At 47.6% G+C, this 20,984-nt stretch overlaps 1 protein-coding gene across 1 annotated transcript in view; it reads right to left on the bottom strand.

Annotated features, from left to right (window-relative positions):
• Positions 1-14,885, bottom strand: part of LOC148431300 (histo-blood group ABO system transferase-like) — a 34,310-nt gene extending 19,425 nt beyond the window's left edge. The window contains exons 1-3 of the mRNA XM_088466106.1: positions 14,812-14,885; positions 8,711-8,767; positions 1,738-1,797 (exon numbers count right to left, since the gene is read on the bottom strand). Of these exons, the coding sequence (XP_088322232.1) occupies positions 1,738-1,797; positions 8,711-8,767; positions 14,812-14,843 (149 nt within the window). The 5' untranslated portion in view covers positions 14,844-14,885. The remainder of the gene's footprint in view (positions 1-1,737; positions 1,798-8,710; positions 8,768-14,811) is intronic.
• Positions 14,886-20,984: the final 6,099 nt, after the last annotated feature.

Raw genomic sequence — 20,984 nt, 5'->3', positions numbered from 1 at the left:
TTTTAGGCTAAATATAGCTTTTTTTAACTGTATACAAAGTACATACTAACATAAACAATATATCTCTCATCAAAATACCTTCCCTTTTCTAGTATGGCATATCATATTACATGAAAATCACCTAGGGTGTTACTTAAATATGCAGAAACAGCAGTTTCCGTTTATTTTAAAGACATCATTGATTAATAAATTGGCCAAACTTCTTCATTGACAGAAGCAGGGGCGTTTCTAGAAAGGAGGGGGTGCAGTCTCCGACACGGGCCCTCTCCTCTCTGTCCCATGGTCGGCAGCACACTGAGCTGTGCGCAGCCAGCGCCAGAGTTATAGACTCTGGGCACTAGAGTGCGCCCAGAGTCTATAGAGTATGTGCTGGTCACTGGGAAAATGGCCGTGGCAGCCATTTTCCCTGTACTGCTCATGCGCAAACGATGGGAAAATGGCCACGGTGGCCATTTTCCAGTCGATTTTACATCGCTGGACCCCCGCACCGGTGTGGGACTCCAGGGGGTAAGTAATAGTATGGGTGCATGGTGTGCGGTGCGGGGCCCCCTGGACCAGGGGCCTGTGTGCCCTGCACACCCTGCACCCATTATAGATACACCCCTCGACAGAAGTTGCAACCGTGACCCATGCAGGCTATAAAGAATAAGGAAAACTAACCAAAATACTGAAAAAGAGATAGCATAATAAAAAATTCAGAAACATACCTATATTGTCAAAATATTGTCTTAGGGCCTGATTCAGACCCGCTCGCAAGCGAGTCGATGGTGGCCCAGTGCGCACGCGCGGCGTGTGCACTGCACGTGCGCAAGCCCCGGAGCGAGTGCAAAAAGTGCTCGCTCCGAGACTCACTACAAAAGGGGCGGCTGTCGATGTTGATCAACAGCTCACCCCATTTTGTTGGCGTGGCGGGGGGTTGGCTTCACAAACTGAGACATTCCCATGCAAACGCCTGCCATTTATGGGCGGCCCCACTGACATCACCAGTGATGTCAGTGAGAGAGCTTCTGGCTCTGTTTCACAAGGGTCTCATCGCAAGCCCAGGTCTTGACCATCGCGACCATCATCATGGCCGCTCGCAATAGCTGTGGTTGGTAACCCACAGCTATGCGAGTGGCCAAGAGGCCGCAACTAAAAAACCTGCGCCCGCCCTGATTCAGAGCGAGTGCTCACTTTTTGCGAGTGCCTCTGAATCAGGCCCTTAGAGCTTTACCAAAGGATGCCAGAACAGGCAATCTAACATGGCCCCCACCAGGACAACATGCTCTGCTTCTGGACTTACCACTTGGCAAATTGAGGGAGATTTACCCAAATTCCCGGGAGCTGGGAGACTCCCGACAAATTTGGGAGTCTGGGCGAGCATGCATAAATTAGATGGGAAGTCCAGGAGCAGAGCATTTTGTATTTGGTAGAAGAAACAATGTTGGTGGGTCTGACAGGATGGCAAATTAAGAATTAATTGATGTTCATCTGGCTCAGTACACAAGGTTAGCTGCATGCAAAGTTCATGATTAGCAGGAGCAAAGTAGACAAAACACAGAAGCAAAAATTCAGTTAAAAGTAGTGGCCTCTAGTGGCTGGAGGTAGAACTGCCAAAGACTATTTCTAGCATTTTTTTCTAGAAGAACAAGCTAATAAAGGGGAAAAAATAGATCTTTAGGAATTCAAAGTACATGACAATTTTTTTTTATAAACTTATAAAAGATTATATGTGTGACAAAGATGTTGTTGTCTTACCGCTGAAGTTTCACATCCTGGAATAATTTTACAACCTGTCTTCTAGAGCTGGTAATGTGTCTACAGGAGTAATACAGAGACAATAAATTAGATATTACATCCTTACATATAGTGGCAAGTAGAGATGTGTGGTTCGGTTTTCCTGAAAAACTAACACACCCAAACGTAGGGGTTCTGAGTTGCATCGAGTTCCGGCTTGGATCACTTTTGGGGGTCCGAGTAGAACCAAGTCCTGCCTCAGGTCTGCTATAAATTCGGAACTCAGATTTAAAAACCAAATATCGGTTTTGGATTGGTCAATTTTAAAGGAATCCAAAACCAAACCCAAAAAACTGCATGTTAACTAATTTCTCTGACCAGGTAAATGTGCTAATGTTTTTAAATAGCAAGTTCAGATATTTCATAGTTACGGAACCTAGATCATAATAACAGCAGCAATCATTAATTCTGGGAGCTGATTATCTATACCCGGTTATTTGCAAGTTTGCAAAAATGAGTTTGTTTTTTTTATAAAACTCACATACATCGCACATATGCGCGCACTGGTTATTATATGCAGGATAAAATTGGAAATGCAAGTTCACAGGACTTGTTACGAGGGTGCGCAGCTTTTCTACAAAAAGTGACCTGAGAGAAGTGCATGAAAAAGTGGGGAAACCATCCTGGACCCCCAAAAGCTGATTTTTGTACTTTTTATTGATACTCAGCAAGTGTTTTTCATCAAATTAAAGTCTTTCCAGCATTTGGGGGTTCAGAAAAATGTCTGTATAGTATAGCAGTATTTCAGTGTTTTCATACAACTTTTCGAACACAGGGCCTGAATCAGACCCGCTCACGAGCGCATAGCGCTCACAAGCGGGTCGAAGGTGGGGCACTGTGCACGCGCAGGCTCCGGAACGAGAGAAAAAATTATCTCGCTCCGGGACTCACTACAAAAGAGGCGGCTGTCTATGTTGATTGACAGCTCACCCCGGTTTGTAGGCAGGGCGGGGGGGTGGCTACACAAACGGAGGCGTTCCCAAAGAAACGCCTGCGTTTGAGGGAGGCACCACTGACATCACCAGTGATGTCAGTGGAGAGCTTCCTGCTCTGTTAGAAGGAAGCTCTCTGGGACGAGACCCTACCACAAGGGTCTCGTCGCAAGCCCCGATGGTAGCTACCATCGCGACCATCACCTGGCCACCCGCAAAAGCTGTGGGTGGTCACCCACAGCTTAACGAGCGGCCAGGAGGCCACAACAAAAACAAAACGCCCTGATTCAGAGCGAGCACTCTTAAAGAGCATCCGGCTCTGAATCAGGCCCACTGTCAAGGTTGGAGTGGCCCACAGGGGAACAGGGGAAATCCCCGGTGGGCCCCACTGCCTGAGAGCCCACCCACTCCTCTAGGTGTCAGGTTCCAGACCTCAAACCATACATTGTTACTCTATTAGATGGTCAGTTACCTGGTGGAATAGTACCACTGATCATGGGTGATTGGTTCCTTTCTATAGATGCTACACCAGATTTGCTTATTGGTTAACCAAACATTTGTGGTGGCTGGCCACACCCCTTAACCATGGGCCCCTTCCACTGCATTCCCCTGGTGGGCCCTTCATGCTTCAGTCCGACACTGCCCTCTGTCCAGCCTTCCTACCAGTGTCCTGCAGTGGAGGGGAAGAAGTTGGGAGGCCCCCTCTCATCCGCTGCTCTGCTTACCAGAGCAAATGGTGAATAGATGCTGTGCTCATGTGAGCGGTGTCTATTCACAGAAGAGAGGGACTGTGGGCATATCCAGCAGGTCCTGGAGTGCTGGGCATGCCCCCAGCATGAAGAAAATGCGTGTCTCATGGATACAGTGCTTCCTGTGGAGCCATGCCCCTTTTGGGCACGTGCACCTTCAGTGTGCGAATAAGCCCTGATCACCAGTGCATTGAAGGTGGGAGATATGCTTTCACATCCGCTGCTATCCTATTGGGATCACCCCAATAGGCTATATGCATATCAATACTAGAAGTTCAATAAAGTCAATATACAGGAGGGATGAACTATAGGTAGTACAGCAGAGGCAGGCTTCTACTGATACAGCAATTGGATTTTATGTACACTGGAGGCAGACTGCAGATGGTATTGGATATGATGAAGTTGAGTGCTGTGTGCACTGAAGGCAGGCTGCAGGCGATGTACAAAGCTGAGTGCTATGCACACTGAAAGCAGGCTGCAGGTGATGTTTGAGTCTGAATGCTGTATAGCAATGCTGGAGACTGATGACCGAGATTTACTAAGCATCGCGTCCGCGATACCGTATATACCGGATATTATTGGGTACATACCGGCGCTAACAGGAACAGACTGGGGCTGCAAAACAGCCCTGGCATAAGTCCCTGATGTGCGCGACGTAGGCGCTCACGAAAAGGGGGCTTGACCTCAGTCGATGGGGGGTGTGGTTTGGTCGCACGAAGGCATGGCCTCGCCAAACGCCCCTGGCTCTCAGTGTTCCAGCCAAGCAGAGCGCCAGCAGGCGGAGCTACTCGGCCAGGGTTTCAATACGGACCGGCCAATCAGCCCTTTTGGCGTTTGCCAGAAGTGCCAGATGTCCAGGTATATACTGGCGATAATATCACCAGTATATACCTACAAAATTGTAAAGGACAGCTCTCCCGGTAAGAGCTGACCTTTGGTGTAGTAAAGAAATCGCCAGAAAAATTGTGGAATTGTGGAGACACAGAGTCATCACGAGAAGGGGCCCGTACAGAGACTACACACGGGTCCCCTCCTCTGGAGAAGCACCTGTGGTCAGAGCAATGATATTGCACTTTAATGTATAGGGCATTAGAAAAACATAACCTTATTGATTATAAATACACACCAGGGGAAGAGACGTAGACAAAAATTACCATTACACTGTATCAAAATAATTGTACAGTACACATTCTTTATGAGAATATTAACAAACACCAGTGAATGCAAACACACTGGTCATGCTTTGTAACTAATACCCCTTTTATACCAGAGCTAAAACCCGGGTTATTGCAGGGTTAACCCGGGTAGCTCCTTGATGTAAAAGGGGACTGGGTTGGATTCCTGGATGGAGTGACCCGACAATCCAACCCAGGTAACTTGCACGGTTTTACACGGGAGTAACCAGTGTAACCCTGCAGTGTAAATAATAAACGGTGCGATCCGGGTCACGATGCCACATGCCTGCCGACTGGTCCGCTACAGTGGAACTTGGAGATGACGGGTCAATGCAGACCAAGCTCCGGTGTGAATGGCGCCAACTCAGGAAAATCCTGGATCGGCGCCGGCTAAATTCCGGGTCTGATCCGGTTAGGAACCCAGGGCCTGATTCAGAGCTGGACGCTGTGACAGAGCGCTCGCTCTGAATCAGGGCCAGGCTTTTTTTTATTTGGATCAGCCTCTTGGCCGCTCGCATAGCTGTGGGTGACCACCCACAGCTATTGCGAGCGGCCAGGATGATGGTCGCGATGGTCAAGACCATCGCGATCATTGGGCTTGCGACGAGACCCTTGTGGTAGGGTCTAGCCCATCACAAGCCCCAGAGAGCTTTCGGCTCTAACAGAACTGGAAGCTCTCCACTGACATCACTTGTGATGTCAGTGGAGCTGCCCCCAAACGGCAGGTGTTCTCATGGGAATGCCTCCGTTTGGGCAGCCACCCCCCAGGCCCACCCACCAAAGGGGGCGAGCTGTCACTCAACATCGACAACTCGCCCCCTTTGGTGCGAGACCCGAAGCGACGGAGTGCCCGTCGCTAGCCAGGTCTCGCGCATGCGCACGACGGAGCCAGCTCCATCGACCCGGTTGCGAGTGCTCAGCGCTTGCGACCGGGTCTGAATCAGGCCCCCTGTTCCAACCTTAGCATCACACCCGGAATTTAAGCATAAAAGCAGTATTAGTGTACTTAACAGCAAGTGCAGTCCACAAACTACATATATAAATATATACAAGATCTCTGTTACCCCTTTTACACCAGAGCAAAAACCTGGGGTTTTGCTGGGTCTACCCAGGTCATAGCTCAGTGTAAAAGGGTCCCTGAAAAATAACCAGGGTCAAGTGACTCGGCAATCCAACACAAGTAGCTACCAGGGTTGGACCCAAGATGGACCTGGGTAATGGTGCAGTGTAAACGGCGCAACCCGGGTTATCCGACCTGGGTCATGCCTAAAATGAGCTGATTGGTGGTTGTGAAGCAGTCACCTCCCACTTTTTATGACCTCACAAGTTTAGCAGGGCAGACCCAGGTTCACTGTGAACGGGGCTGACCTGGGAATAACACAGATCGATGGTGCTGTGTAAACGTTGTCTGACCTGGGTCTGATCTGGGTTGGAACCATGTCTAAAAACCCAGGTCGGACCCAGGTTTTTGGTTTAAAAGAGGTATGAATAAGATTAACAAATAAGTGTGATTGCTAACCTGCCTATAAGAGCTCAGTGATTGCAATGCTATGAAATATAACATTATCCTGTGGCAGTAATTAATTGCTGACTTAACAGAAGGAACTTGATATATCACATTCACAGGTTTCAGTAAAGACATATACACTGTGTTAATGCTTTGTAAACCACATATATACCGCTTTTACACCTAAATTCCGTGTCTGACCCGGAGGTTGGAGCAGGATTCCAATCCGGATCAGACCCAGAATTTAGCCGTCGCAGACCCAGAATTTTCCGAGCCGGCGCCGAGCCAGGATTTTCCCGAGCCAGCACCGTTCACACCCGAGCCAGGTCTGCATAACCCGGCTTTTCCGTCGTTGAAGTGAACGCTTGGAGATGACGTCATCTCCAAGCGCCTCTGAGGCCGGCCAATCGGCAGGCATGCGGCATGATCCAGGTCACATGACCCGGATCGCACCATTTACACTGCAGGGTTCACAGGTTATTCCCGTGTTAAACCCTGCTAGTTACATGGGTTGGATTTCCAGGTCACTCGATCCAGGTATCCAACCCTATCCCCTTTTACGCCAAGGAGCTACCCGGGTTAACCCTGCAAAACCCGGGTTTTAGCTCTGGTGTAAAAGGGGTAATACAGAGTTACTATGTCTCTGAATGAGATTAATAAACAATTATGACTACTAACCTGCCCACAAGAGCTTAATGATGGCAATGTTATGAAACATAACACTGTTTTATGGCAGTAATAAACTGCTGATTTAACAGAAGATATTTGGTAGTTTACAAATACTTTTAAAACACAGTATACTGATTTATAATATCAGATTGTTCTTCTGTGCTCAGATAACCAGCTTAATATGCATAAGTGGTTCACACTTTGGACACTATATTGAGAAAATTGCTGGAGGAGAATCTCCTACAATAGTATGTAATGTGTAATGTAGCCAGCCCTCGTATAAATACCAAATCTTTATTGGATGTTATATGTAACATATTATTATTGAACTGAGGCCCTGATTCAGAGCCGGACGGTCTGACAGAGTGCTCGCTCTGAATCCGGGCCGTCCCTCCTATTTTTTGGAGCGGCCTCCTGGCCGCTCGCATAGCTGTGGGTTACCACCCACAGCTATAGTGAGTGGTCAAAATGATGGTCGCGATGGTCAAGACCATCGTGACCATTGGGCTTGCGATGAGACCCTTGCGGTAGGGTCTCGCTGCCGCAAGCCCTGGAGTGCTTTTGGCTCTATCAGACGGCCGCCCCTTTTGGATGCGAGCACCGGAGCAAGTGATTTCTCGCTCGCTCCGGGCTAGCGCACTCCGCGCATGCGCACTGCCTAACAATTGACCCGCTTGCGAGCGCATAGCACTTGCGAGCGGGTCTGAATCAGGCGGGTCTGAATCTTGTGGTAGGGTCTCGTCTGCCGCAAGCCCGGAGTGCTTTTGGCTCTATCAGAGCCAAAAACACTCCCACTGACATCACTAGTGATGTCAGTGGGGCCGGCCCCAGATGGTAGGCGTTCCCATATGAACGCCTCCGTCTGGGCAGCCACGCCCCCGGCACGCCCACCAAAGGGGGCGTGCTGGCAATCACCATCGACAGCACGCCCCCTTTGGTGCGAGACCCATAATGACGGCTTGGCCATCGTTATTCGGGTCTCGCGCATGCGCACGACGGAGCCGCCTCCATCGTGCGCATGCGCACTTGGGCAACATCGACCCGCTTGCGAACGCTCGTGAGCGGGTCTGAATCAGGCCCTGAATTACCAGCATTGAATCAATCAACACCCAATATAAAACAGATGCTGCTAATGTACAACAAATAAACACACAGTGGATCAATTTGTTTTTTAATCACTTTATTCACCTTTTTATACACTTACTGTTGTTTTTAAATATTTCACTGATTTAGCTTACATATTTTAATGGTATTTAATAAAGGTTAAATTTTAGCAGTTAGTGCACCAAACAGGACAAAGCTTTTTTTCTTCTTTGGTACTTTAGGTTTTACGGCTGTCAAAAGGCTGCACCCCCTTTAAATATACACAAGAATTTGTGGTGAAACTAAAGCTGGGCATACACGTCCAGATAAAATGCCTGTCAGACTTGACAGACATTTTATCTGGCATCATGCCAGCCGCAGATGTCAGCGGCATACACTTTAAGCAAATTTGCCCGACATCTGGGCTCCACCCCCGTGGGAGGAGACATTTCCCTGTTCCTTCCATGGGCAGGAACACAGGAAATGTCTGTCTGTTGGCGGCGGCTGGGCATACACTGCCCGATGCGGCCGACATTGTACTCATAAATATCACATCGGATGGGCATGCTGGACAATCCGGCATGCCTAACCGAGCGATATTTAACAATCGGTTGCCCGCACACACACTACAATTATCAGGGCGATCCGCGGATATCGGGCTGATCGGCCCGATAATTGTAGTGTGTATGGCCAGCATAAGGGACAAATATAATTGGTATAATAATAACAGTGTTGGACTTGTGCAAGGATCCATTATTCCAGTTTTCCCCTTTCCCTGAATTTTGAACTTATGAGAATATTAACAATACTTGTACTCACTGTTGTTTGCAGGAAAAGATAGTAAACGATTGCCAGTCTGTGTCCTTATATATGTTCCTAAACAACATTAGAAAGCATTTGTTTATTTTAATGTAAAAAATAATCCGATAAAAGGCAGTGTAACATCAACTACCTATGTATTTATTATTGCTTAGTTATGCATAGCACAGGGCAATGTATGCGGTAGATATGACACCTTGTTACTCCTCTTTGCAGGTACAGAGACAGTCTGGGGAAGATTTATTAAAGTGGAGAAGTTCTTCAAATCAACCAATCAGCTTTTGTCATTTTTCTAGTATAGCATGTACAGTAAAATGACAATGAGGAGCTGATTGGTTGATATGGGCAACTTCTACACTTTATATCTCTCTCCAAAATGTGCAAAATCTCCCCTATAGGGTTGTGTTTGACAACTCTTTGACTCCATCTGTGTCCTTTCTGTGCATGGCCACAGTTCCAACAACAATTAACACATTCCCGCCATTTTTCGTCAGGACCATACGCAACAAAGGCATAACTAGACTTTTTTGTGCCCCGTGCCAGAAAGAGCATTGGCACCCCCCATTTTTCAAATAGGGAGATAAACACACCCTAAAAAGGGGAATGGATTAATGGGGAAGGACCAGGGATCCTTCGTGCAGCCCTAGAGCCAGCAGGCCCCGCAGTAGGGATAGTGCTGTCCCTGCTGTGGGGATAGGGCATCATCAGGCTGCAGCTTTCAATAGCAACAGCTACACTGGGTGCATGGGTGTATCTATAATGTATGCAGGGTGTATGGGGGACACGGGCTCCTGGGCCCAGGGTGGCCCCTTACCGCACACCCTGCACCCATAGTATTACTTATCTTTCTGGAGTCCCACGTCAGCGCGGGGGTTCGGCGCTGTAAAAATGACTCGAAAATGGCCGCCGCGGCCATTTTCACAGTGTCTTGCGCATACTCTATAGACTCTGGGCGCACTCTAGTGCCCAGAGTCTATAACTCCAGCGCTGGCCACGTACAGCTCAGTGCACTGCTGGACAGAAAGGAGGGGGCCCATGTCGGAGGCTGCACACGGGCCCACTCCTCTCTAGAAATGTCCCTGAGCGGGCAGAATGATCAGATGAATTGACCGAGCTATCGTGCTGCTATCTTGTATAGCATAGCACACCTGTCATTTACCAGCCAGCCCCCCAAACATACATGGGGGAGAAGCGGTATCAGCGGTCCTAATATGCGCTGATGCCGCTTCGGCACTTAAAACATCTCCCCCTTGTGCCATGAGAGACAGGCCTGTATAAAGTGAGCACATAAAGAAGCTGTCTATTATGCGACTTTTTACCTTCAAATGCATCTGAATCATACAGTGAATCAAATCGATAACAGAAGCAGCTTCTGCTGATTAAAATGATATGCAGTATGCCTATATTCTGTGAGCCAGATCAGGTGAATCTGCAAGCGAAACGTTAAATTACACTAATAGTGGCTATAACACTTTACCGTAATGATTTGCTTGCAGATACACCCGTACTGGCTCACAGAACATAGGCATGCTGCATATCATTTTAATCAGCAGAAACGGCTTGTGCTGAAAAGACGCATTTTATGGTAAAAAGATTCATAAAAGACGCTCGGTGCTATCAAGTCACAAAGCACTCCTATGTCCTTAGACTCAAAACATTTCTCTTAACATCCCATCACTTGGCATTTCTGCTATACAGTAGACATTGTATTGTACACATGACAGGGGGCAAGTTTTTCATAAAGATAGTTTATGTCAGATTCAATACTTTTAAAATACACTACTTTGCACTTCCCTTCTCCCTTCCTCTCTGTGTATGGCCACCCAAGTTCCTTCACCACCTCCCCCCACCATCACACAATTACTATTCATCTCCATTGAGCTCATTGTATGGCTCACCACCACCCCACCATCATTTGCTTCTATTCAATGTTGCCGCATGCTGAGCCCACTATTGACATTGTACACATTGCCTGCTTTAATTTGCACACTTCACATCACATAAACGAAAGGTGCAGCTCTCAACATGGCTAGAGTGTGTAGGCTAGTGGGTAAGGTCTACGCCTTGAGATCTGGGGTTTGAATAATGGAAGGGGAGTTTTTTTTTTTCTTCTTCTTTTGAATCTTCATTACTAGATTAAAAATAAATCACTTGGTGGTGTGTGTGAATTCTGTTATGGCATGGAGTGACTCGGCAGCGCGAGCGTCTTTTATGTGACTTTTTACCTTCAAATGCATCTGAATCATACTGTGAATCAAATTGATAGCACAAGCAGCTAAGGGTAAAAAGACGCATAAAAGACTCTCGGCGCTACCAAGTCACACAGCACTCCTGTGACCTTAGACTCAAAAGGCTCAAAATATTTCTCTCAACATCCCATCACTTGGCATTTCTGCTATACAGTAGACATTGTATTGTAATTCACTTGTTAGTGTTAAAATGATATGCAGCATGCCTATATTCTGTGAGCCAGTTCGGGTGTATCTGCACATGAAACGTTATGTTACACTAATAGCAGCTATAACACTTTAACGTAGTGATTTGCTTGCAGATACACCCGTACTGGCTCACAGAACATAGGCATGCTGCATATCATTTTAATCAGCAGAAGCTGCTTGTGCTAATAAGATGCATTTTAGGATATAAAGACGCATAAAAGATGCATAAAAGACGTTCGGCGCTACCAAGTCACACAGCACTCCTGCGCTATGTGTGGAGCAACTTGTAGCGCATGGAGGATAGATGTATGTGGACACATCTCTATTACTGTGCTGCAAAGTACCTGTCCCCAAAAGTGACCCTACAGTAGATGCATATTACTGTACCGAGTCCCAATAAAGCAGCTGTATATTAACATTGACCAGAAGATGCACACTAAGCATTACATAATGACAGATTTATCAGAGGAGCACTCGCCACCTAGAGGTTAAGCAGTGTATTACATGCCATGGCTTATCTTTCATTGTAGAATAACACGGTACGCCACAGTACAGCCATCACGTAACGTTCCATGGCGCGACACAGGAGGTCTGAATGGCGCGCTATGATCAACAAACTAGCTGGGCACATCTGTATATACACATAGATACACATAGTACACTAACACATACACTATATACACACACTAACACATACACACTAACTCATGCACTGCATACACACAATAACACATACATACACACTTATACATATATACACATATAATAATACACCCCAAATATGTGTAAAATAAGTATGTCATACTTGCCAACTCTCCCTCATTGTCAGGGAGACTCCCTGAAACAGTAGCAATCTCCCTGTCTACCTGAAGAGTCTAGTAATCTTCCTGATTGCACCTTACCCCCATTATGAAGCTGCTATATTAAAAAAGATATATATATATATATATATACATTCAAATTGGATCATTAGTATCATTTGGCACAATGATCCCTATGGCTACATGCATTTTCTGAAAAGTATCAGTCTATTTTCATCAAGAAATAGATCTTACAGAGGCTGTTGTGTACTAAGGTTGCGGTGTACATTCCTCCAGTCACCGCAACCTTACTAATGTACTAACATATGCGATTAGTATTGCATAGGACAGCTCTTGTGATAAAAGCTGCCCTTTGCGAAGCAGCCGACGCCGGGTGAGGGGGTCTCCGTGGGACCCCACCCCCTCCGAGCCCTGGTGTCGTGATCACTTAGTTCTAGTCCCAGTGTTGTGTAGGGTGACATTTTCTTACCAGGTCAACATGCTTTCTAATACTTTCGACTGCTTTGGTTCAGTTTCAGTAAGATTCAGACCCTTACTGTAGGTTACTGATTCATGGTTGAATAACAGTGAGAATTTATTCACAATTTCCCAAAGGAGCAATTTTGCACATTAGTAACAAAACAACAAGGTACATTACAATAAGTTGCATATATAGGAATAAAATAACTACACTCTGTTCCCAGCGGGATTTTATTAACCTGGAACACTTCTTTCTTTAAGCTGGAAAGAAGGGTGTTAGATCATACACGTAACACATCAAAGTAAAACTCACAAAACATTAGTAACAAATGAAATGCCCTAACTCAGAGGTTCCCAAACATGGTTCTCAAGGCTCCCCAACTGTTCAGGTTTTAGAGATATCCTCGGTTGATCACAGGTGACTTAATTAGTACCTCAGTCAATTTGATTTAAGCACCTGGGGTCAACCATGGAAATCTCCAAAACCTGAACTGTTGGGGAGCTTTGAGGACAGTGTTTGGGAACCTCTGCCTTAACTCAATGTTGGTTCTTGACCCAGTCAATGACCAAGTATTACTGGATGCAAGTAACAGTCTTAGGCACTCTCAATTTCCCTTAAAGTCTGGCCAGTACCCATTGCATTGGTGCACATTTGAGTAATAGCTGCTTTGTCACTATTTCTCCCTGATACCTGGTTGTAATTATGAAGGCTGCACTAACTCTGGTGCTGTCACTGGTGCTGCCACTTGTACGTGGCAAGCCCGGGCCTGTGAACTCCTTTATGTAGGCTGTAGCTGTCCTTCAAGATGACTGACACTCCCTAGTATAAATGTACTTCTGTGGTTTCACTCAAGGTGGCTGATTCTGCCTCGCCTCAGTGTAATATTCCAACTTTACTCACGGTTCTTTATACAATAAGATGTATCTTGTCAACAGATTATTAATTCTTCAAATGCTGTTTAAATGATATGGTCCTTTAATCTTTTATTTATTTAGAACATGTGCTGTTTGGGTATATTCACCGAAGGATCCTTCTATACTCTCCTGTCAGCACGAGTTACCTCAGGAAAAGCTTAATTATCTGGCTAAGTGTTCACTTCTACTGTTTAGCGACAGGCTGGGTATATCAGTTCAGTGGATTCTTCTAATAACAGAAGGTGCTATTACTGATCAGGACCTCACAGTAGATGAATAACTGTATATCTGAACTGGAGTGTGGTGTGCTTAAGGCTGACAGACCTGCTCCGTGGAGACCATCTTAGCGATTTCAGTACCTCAGACAGCTCTCTCTCTCCTCCTATCCAGCCCCAGTTGCCAGTCACTCCGAAGGGGAAGGCTTGTGAGCGGCCCCTGCTGATGCTGCTTCCTCTGGCAGGTCCTCACAGTTTCCTGGCTGCTCAGGTCCTGGACGGAACTTTCCTCACAATGCCTGCGACTCCTCCCAGCGTGGCCCCGGTGAGTCCGGTTCCTGCTCCCCTCAGGCAGCTTCTACCCAGCAGCCCCCGTGGGTGCTCCCTTTATAGCAGCGGTCGCGTGCAGGTCTGATTCCCGCCACCTGCACGTGCCGCTGTAATGTCTCACTCAACTGAGCTCTCTCAGCAGCAGTCTCTCCCCTCTGCTGCCATGGCATTGGCTTGTCCCTGGCCACGAGCCCATAAGTCCTGCACGGGTGGTCCACTCAACTATACCCCAGGGAGGGGGGTTAACATATATGTAAAATAAACAGCTTCTTTATATACCATAGCAGTGTAAATATATTATCATGACATCAAAGTACAGCGCATTTTGTATATTTCCAGTTCAGTGTACATACATCAATTATCATTATTATTTTTTTAACTTATCATCTGGACAGTGAATGACCCAGGAGGAGCATGGGCCGGTGACCAGGAGACTAAGGTGAGTGGGGGCCAGTGCTGGGCGACTGCGGGGCGGCGAAGCGTCGGGTACGGGATGCAGTAAGAAGCCCATAGACTTCTATAGGGTAGTGGCAGGTTTTTCTGGCATTACCCTCTGTACCGATAAAAGGGCGGCCGGGACTTAGTACATATGGAAATGCGGTAAAAACCCAGAGAACAGGGTTTTTACCTCATTTTTCCTTTAGAACATACCGGCCTGACTGTCTTTGGGGCTCATTAACATTTGGATGTAAATAAGTACACGCCCACTTTACCAGGCTGTCATAAGTGCTGCTTTCACAATCTCCCTGAAATTCTTTTTCAAAAGTAGGCTAGTGTGAAGTACAGTATGTATAGAACACACAAATATATCTACAGTATTTTAATGTTTTGGGATGCAACTATAGCTACAGTACTGTGCAGTACATTGATTACACAGCATAACTAAATGACAATACCTTTATTTGAGTTATGTATTTACTTACCAATATATTGAAAAAAGCAATATACAGAGCATCACAGAAAGTGCAGCAATGCATTGCCTCTTTAGACAGATGGTTCTCCCTATAACAAGAAAAGGTCAAATTAAAATTAATATTCTTATTTACAGATCAAAATAGCTAAACGTTTTTAACACATAGGGGGAGATATACCAAATCTGGAGAGAGCTGAAGTGGAGAGAGATAAAGGACCAATCAGCTTCTGTCATTTTACAGGCTGTGCTAGGAAATTGACAGAACAAAGCTGATTGGTTTGCACTTTATCTCTCTCCATGTTTTCTCTCTCCGAAATTTGATAACTCTCTCCCATAGAGGGGAAAACTTACTAGCCAGAGATGTTTTTCAGCACACTTGTGGAACTACAATGCCTCCATGCACTTGCATCCCTGTGCGCTTATTTACTTCACCATGCACCCTGCATTTGCCCCTTGGGTTGTAAAACTAAAAAGTAGGCAAGAATATCTTGACATAGGACCTCATTTAGGGGTAAATTTACAAAAGTGAGAGTTCTTAGAAGTGGAGATATTGCCTATAGCAACCAATCAGATTCTAGCTATTATCTTCTAGAATGTGCTAGATAAATGATAAGTAGAATCTGATTGGTTGCTATGGGCAACATGTTCATTTCCAGAAACAGATGGCAGTTGGGAGCTGATTGACTGGAGCTCCATTATCATTCACAGTGAGTTTTATCACTTGTTTTGAGTAATATAACTCATTGATAAGTGAGGCCCATAATGAGCCTGATTCATAACAGGTGGTCACTAATGCCGGCGCAACTGCAAGTTTTAATGACGCATGACTGCGGCTTTATGCTAATGTTGCAGCCAATGGAATTCGTACATAAATGCCCATAGGCTGTGGTGATAAACCGCCGCTTTGCATAAAAAAGTCCCATTATCGGACGTACATCAGTCGCACCATCAGACATTACATCAGTCCTGTGGAGGCACCGAAAGTTCTTCTGAAAATGGCTGCCAAAATCAGTGCAACTGCAGAAAAAGTTACTGTGGCTGGCCGCAACATGCCAGTGTCTGACTCGAAGACACTTGGTGGGCAAGGCTACCCTAAGTCTTCTATCAATTTCTCAGTATTTGTGGTTGTGCGCAGACTAACTTTTTTAGTCCTGCAAATCCCCCCCCCCCTGGGAAACCTGCCCCTTGGTGCAAATCACCTGCACCCTGCAGCCCTTGGGCCCAACTGTTCAAAGCTGGAGCCAGGTGTGTGGCCATTCTTGGTGGGTGAATCTGCAAATGTCTGCTGGCTCCCCCCCAGTTGCTATGCCTTGCGCACCACTCTAACCCTGCTCAGTAATTGTGGTGAATAACATGAAAATGCAATCAGCATCAGGTTTGGGCGGGTGGGAGATCCTGCTTGAGAATGCTTGCTGCCCTCCCCTTGCCTTCATAACTGTCCTCCTTTGTGTAGCCACCTCTTCTACTGACTGGCTAGCAGGGGAGTTTAGGGGCAGGATGTACTATGCTAGTAAATGTGGTCAAACCTCCAATATTGCCATATTCAGAGGGGAATCGGTATGAAAGACCGGAGCCCGACACTGGAACAGATCCCGGCAGCAGCAGCCTGACAGCGCTGGAAATCCCGATCGTCCATAGGTAAGTATTAACTAACCTAACCTACCCCCATAACCCTAACCCTCCCTTAGGGGTGCCTAACCCTAACCTCCCACCCAAGTGCCTAACCCTAATCCCCCCTCTAAGTGCCTAAACCTAACCCCACCTTCCCCGCAGCCTGAACCTAAGTCCTCCAGAGGGGTGCCTAACCCTAACCCCCCGGGGGTGCCTAACCCTCCCTTCACCTAGCCTAACCCTAACCTCCCGGGGGGGTGCCTAACCCTAAGTCCCCCCTGGGAGCCCTAAACCTAACCCTCCCCCCCAATGGCTGTCCGCTCGCGTCGCCTGGCATCCCTTCGATTGGGATGCGGGGCGTTGGTCTCCCGGCGTCAGTGAAATGACAGGCGTCTACATCTAGACGTCCGGCATTTCACCCTCACCGGGATATGACAGTCGGGAAGCCGGATGTCGGCATAATGTCATTGCATCCCATTCAGAGGTTTGACTGCAATTACCACATACACCAAGCAACGCCATCTATAGATCAGGGGCATTTCAAGAGAGAAGGGGGCCCGTGTACAGACTCAGTGTGGGCCACCTCCTCTCTCTGGCGGTCCCGCAGTGCAGCACTGGCTGACTGGCAGTAGATTCTGGCTTAGTGCCAGAATATATGTATGTCTTATATATATGACACTCTCATTTACTGGACACTGCACCAGGGAGCCTGCGCTGATTTCACCAGACTCCCAGTGAGTTAGACTGGATAAACAGCAGATGCCAATATCTTTCTTCATACTGCCAGGGTATAGGAGGCAGGTCACATATATACCCGACCAGTTCTGAGCTCATACAGACTTCAATTGACAAAGCCACTCTCTGGTGAAACGTACGTCTTGACCACTGAGCCCCCGCTGTCCACGTGGGGACTCCACTGACAGCACACCACTGCTATAGCAGACTCAACATAAGGTACCTTTTTCTTTTCAGGGACTCGCTGGGTGGTATCACCTTACTCATTTTGGGCCACCCACTGCGCTGTCAAAGAGTGACCTATACACACCAGCTTTCTCCTTGTATCTTTCTTCTTTTGGGATTGGAGCTTCCTGAACCGCTCATCTCATATTCTCTGAGATCATAACTCAAATATAGGGCAGCAGCTTTCAGGATTTCCTCCTTCTCATGATTTTCTATTTATTTCTTATATATATGGCACTCTCATTTACTGGACACTGCACCAGGGAGCCTGCGCTGATTTCACCAGACTCCCAGTGAGTTAGACTGGATAAACAGCAGATGCCAATATCTTTCTTCATATTGCTAGGGTATAGGAGGCAGGTCCGCTCATACCCCATTAACTACACCTGTATATGGGATACAGCAGCCACTTGCACCATACTATACTGAACAGTATTTTTTCACTATCCTTTTCGGTACTCCCCTGATGGAATCATGGCCGGTGGTTCGATTCCCCGCAGTGCCTGGCCAACAACAGCAGAGTTCCCAGCAGCTGAAGCCCGACAGTGCTGGAAATAATGATCGTGGATAGGTAAGTACTAACTAACCTAATCTAACCCCCTAACCCTAACCTTCCTTAGGGGTACCTAACCCTAACCTTCCCCCAAGTGCCTAACCCTAATCCCCCCTTCCCCGCTGCCTAAACCTAAGTCCCCCGGGGGGTGCCTAACCCTAAGTCCCCCCCGGGGTGCCTAACCCTAACCCTCCCCCCCCCTAGCCTAACTCTAACCCTCCCGGGGGGGTACCTAACCCTAAGTGTCCCCCCCTGGGTGCCCTAAACCTAACCCTCCCCCCCGCGGCTGTCCGCTCACAGCGCCCGGCATCCCTTCGAACGGGATGCCGGTCGCCGGTCTCCTGGCGTCGGAGAAATGTCAGGCGTCTACATCTAGACGCCCGACATTTCATCCCTCACCACGATATGACAGTCGGGAAGCCGGCTGCCAGTATTAAGGCAGCTGGCTTCCCGATTGTATACCCCCCTGATACTAATTACTGTGGTATTTAATTATGTCCTGTACCACACCTTAAATTAATCCAGACTAGTGAAACTACATTGATCCACAATTTGATTCCTACAAGAATATTTTTGCACCTAGTCTGAAAAAATATTTACCTTACAGATGCATAAAAAAGATACTATGTTGAGATGATTGATAGATAAGGAAAAATGCTGTCTTAAATTGGGATCTGAATATTCATTAGCTTGCTTTTTTCCTCCTCAGAAGATTATAGATTACTAACTGTTAATCATCTGCTATTTATTCATATGCGGTTGGATTGTGCTTGTCTTACAGATATTGGGATATATTCCCCTTATATAAAAAATATATATACAAATTTAAAAACTTCACCTTGGCTACAGCTGCATCAGAACCAATTAGCGGTGGTTTCCCTTACATTTTGTATTGTGGTATTGGTACCTTGGATTATTGAATCTATCTATATAAATCTTGACCACTCCCAGATCGGCAGAACAGGGGGCGTGGCCGGCAAAAGGGGGCGTGTCCAAAGAGCTGAGGTCTCTTTGCGGGCGTGACAGGGGGCGGGGTCACGCGATCGCGTCATTTTAGCCCCGGCCCCGCTACACAATGTAGAAAAAAAGGCATTGCGAAGCAGGGGGCGGGGCCAAAATGACGCGAATCGCGTCAGCGCCCCCCCGCTGCGGGGGTTAATCAGGTAATCGGGAGGGGGGGTCAGGGGATCGGCGGCAGGTGGGAGGCTTGCCTGCCTTTCCGGGGGGGCGGGAGCTGCACCCGTTTATCGGGAGGCTCCCGTCCGAATCGGGAGGGTAGGCAACCCTGCTTTTAGACCAACCCACATTGCCTCATAAATGCCCCTTAAACCATACCACATGCCCCATCAAGCAGCCGGGGGCCAGGAGAGAACAAGTTCACTGGGTAATGCTTTGCCACAGGCACGCTGAGGTCAGGGAGGGGGGTCCGCGATGCACCTGGGCACATCCGTAAAGAACAGGGGGCATCTTTGCATTTCAAAATCAGACAGGGTACTGCGCCTCGCTGAAACAGCCTAGTGGGAAAACTTCCTATGACAGACAACGCTGGAGGCACTATTGAAGGGAAATCTGCAGTGTGTGCTGTAGATCATTCCAATAAAACATTTTAGGTGCATATTAATTAGAAAGCATATAGATTTATATACATACTGCCATCATTTACAACAATAATAATACTCACCAATACTGTTATAATGATAATATAATTTGTATGGAATAATTTGTTCATATCACTGGATTGAATTGGATTTCAAAGTTCAGACCAGGAATATTTATAAGTCCGTCCGGATTTACAAGTGATTGTGGTGGAACCATGATGTTCCTATCACCTCTTGTCTCACATGTAAGTAAAGGTCCCCCTACACCAGGGATGGGAAACCTCATGCCCGGGGGCCGTATAAGGCCCCTGGAAGCATTTGGTTTGGCCCTCTGAGCTTTCTTCTGTTAGCCTCATCCAGGGCCGAACTGGCCATCGGGCACTTCTGGCAAATGCCAGAAGGGCCAATGGCCACAAGGGCCGGATTGACAAAGCGCTGGCGTGCCCGGCAGAACTACCTCCCGGGCGGCGCCATGCTCTGAAGCAGCGGCCGTGTCGTTGCGTAATGACGTCATGATGCAGGCGCATCATGACGTTATGACGCGGCCGGTGGTCAGGCTCCACCAAGGCAGCATCCACCCCCGGGCAGGTGAATTAGTCAGGCGGGTCCTGCGAGGTGTCAATGTGCAGGGCTGTTACAGTGCCTAGCAGCCCTGCTTCGGCAGCTACTACGTGCGACCATGTCAGGGCCGGATTATAGGCAAGGCGGTCATCCTGGGGCCCCCTGGCTGGCTCCCACGTCCCGGCAGCATCACCCTTTTCTTTATGAAATAATGCTGTGAGTAGGGGGCGTGGCCTTATGCCACGAAGTGCCCGCCCCTTTAGGAAAGCTGGTACCTAAGTGCTATTGAGAGAGTGTGCAGTGCACACACACACACTCCTTTTCTACCTCTCAATCTCTCTCTCTTCCTCACTCCACTTCTCTCTCTATCTGTCCCCTACTCCTGTCCCCCCCTCCCTCTCTCTTCCTTTATCTCACTCTCTGTCTCTCTCCATCTCTCTCACTTTCTCCCCCCTCTCTTACCCTGTCTCCCTCCCTGTCCCTTTCTCCCTCTCTCTCTCTCCCGGAATCAGTATGAATTACCGCTGAACCCCTGGCCGGTGGTTCAAATCCAAACAGCAGCTGGCCGACAGAGGAGGAAATCCCGATCGTCCCTAGGTAAGTATAAACTAACCTATTTTTCCCCCTAACCCTAACCCTCCTTTAGGGTGCCTAACCCTAACCTCCCCCCCCCTGTGCCTAACCCTAATCCCCCCTCTAAGTGACTAAACCTAACCCCCCCTTCTCCGTCGCCTAATCCTAAGTACCCCGGGGGGGTGCCTAACCCTAACCTCCCCCCAAGGGTGCCTAACCCTCCCTCCCCCTGGCCTAACCCTAACCTCCCGGGGGGGTGCCTAACCCTAAGTCCCCCCGTGAGCCCTAAACCTAACCCTCCCCCCCGCGGCTGTCCGCTGCGGTGCC

The sequence above is a fragment of the Taudactylus pleione genome, unplaced genomic scaffold (genome assembly GCF_031769625.1).
Source record: "Taudactylus pleione unplaced genomic scaffold, aTauple2 ptg002457l, whole genome shotgun sequence".
Taxonomy (NCBI): Eukaryota; Metazoa; Chordata; class Amphibia; order Anura; family Myobatrachidae; genus Taudactylus; species Taudactylus pleione.
This window is presented reverse-complemented; position numbering and strand designations above follow the sequence as displayed.